Source organism: Laccaria bicolor, genomic scaffold (assembly GCF_000143565.1).
Source record: "Laccaria bicolor S238N-H82 LACBIscaffold_5 genomic scaffold, whole genome shotgun sequence".
Lineage (NCBI taxonomy): Eukaryota > Fungi > Basidiomycota > Agaricomycetes > Agaricales > Hydnangiaceae > Laccaria > Laccaria bicolor.
The window spans coordinates 747,763-748,939 of NW_001889876.1; the positions used below are offsets into that span (position 1 = coordinate 747,763).

The following is a 1,177-nucleotide window of genomic DNA, read 5'->3' on the forward strand; positions in this document are numbered from 1 at the left end:
TGCGGCCAGGTAAAAAATTCATGAAACTCGTTATTCTTTGCTGACTTCGTTTATAGAATTGGGCTTGGCTGTCAATTATATGCAACAAAGCTTTACACCCCCACCTGTTGAGCGCACGTCCCGGCCAGAAGGTTCGCGTTCGGTATCCCGTTCTCGGCAGGTCAGCCCACCAGATCCCAAGGAGGTTCATCGTACGTTTCAAGTTGTTTTCTCATTTCCCATGATTCTCAACTTGAAAACTTAGTTGACACGGCGCTCTATCAGAAGAAGATTGACTTTAGGTCCTTGAGCCCCCCACCGAACTTCGACATGCAGACGATGCAGCAGGAGATCAGAAGACTTGCTCATGGCCAAGCCGACCTCCTGCAGAAACTCCGAGACCAACAAGCGCAAGTCAGCGTCATGGAGTCGTCTACCCCTACTATGCGAGAGTATTCGGCATTTGTGGTCCGAAAACAAGATATTGACGCAAGTGCCCTTCTCCCCCCGGCGGTTGACTCACCCGTGACCCTGTCACAACGTCTTTTGGCGCTCGAAGAGATTACCTGGTGTATTCAAGATCAAGATTTGGCTAGCCGTCCTCTGTCGGAGAAAATTGCAAGTCTAGAGACCTCCGTTTGGTTTCAGGAAGAAAAAATCACTGGAGCGACTCGCCGGATGGACCGTATTGAAGAGTCTGCCCACATGCGTTGGAAGGAAACACAAGAAGATTTGCAGTCCATCCGAAGTGATCACCAGAGACTGGAAGCCGAGGTGAGGGAAGCCGTCAAGACACTGGAGAACAAGTGGGAGACTACGCCAGCTGCGTTACAAGAGAGTCTCACCCGGGGCTTTGAGAAACTTGCAAGCCGCATCGAAACTGCCGAGCTAACGCTCCACGACCTCACCAAATCAGTCACTACTATTTCGGAGCTCAACCTGCGGCTCGGTGCTCGCCAATCAAGTCTGGAATCGCTCATTATCCAGTTCCTCGGCAACAAGGAGAAGAAGCACACTGGCATCAATACCGATCGCTCAGTCTCACCCGACCGCGGTCAGAAAAGCCAGCAGGTACAAGTCTCCCCGACCCCGGGTGTCGTTCTGCCAAACCCAGTTTCAACCGATCACGCGCAAGTCTCTCCAACCCCGGCCGTCTTTCTGCCTCCAGCATCTGAGAGCCCAGCGGTCCTTCTGTTGG

General features: G+C 52.5%; 1 protein-coding gene across 1 annotated transcript in view; it reads left to right on the forward strand.

Annotated features, from left to right (window-relative positions):
- Positions 1 to 79: 79 nt before the first annotated feature.
- LACBIDRAFT_324072 (uncharacterized protein) overlaps positions 80 to 1,177 on the forward strand; it is a gene marked incomplete at both ends in the record, with an annotated part of 2,012 nt that continues 914 nt past the window's right edge. Inside the window, 2 exons of the mRNA XM_001877341.1 lie at positions 80 to 191; positions 245 to 1,172. Of these exons, the coding sequence (XP_001877376.1) occupies positions 80 to 191; positions 245 to 1,172 (1,040 nt within the window). The remainder of the gene's footprint in view (positions 192 to 244; positions 1,173 to 1,177) is intronic.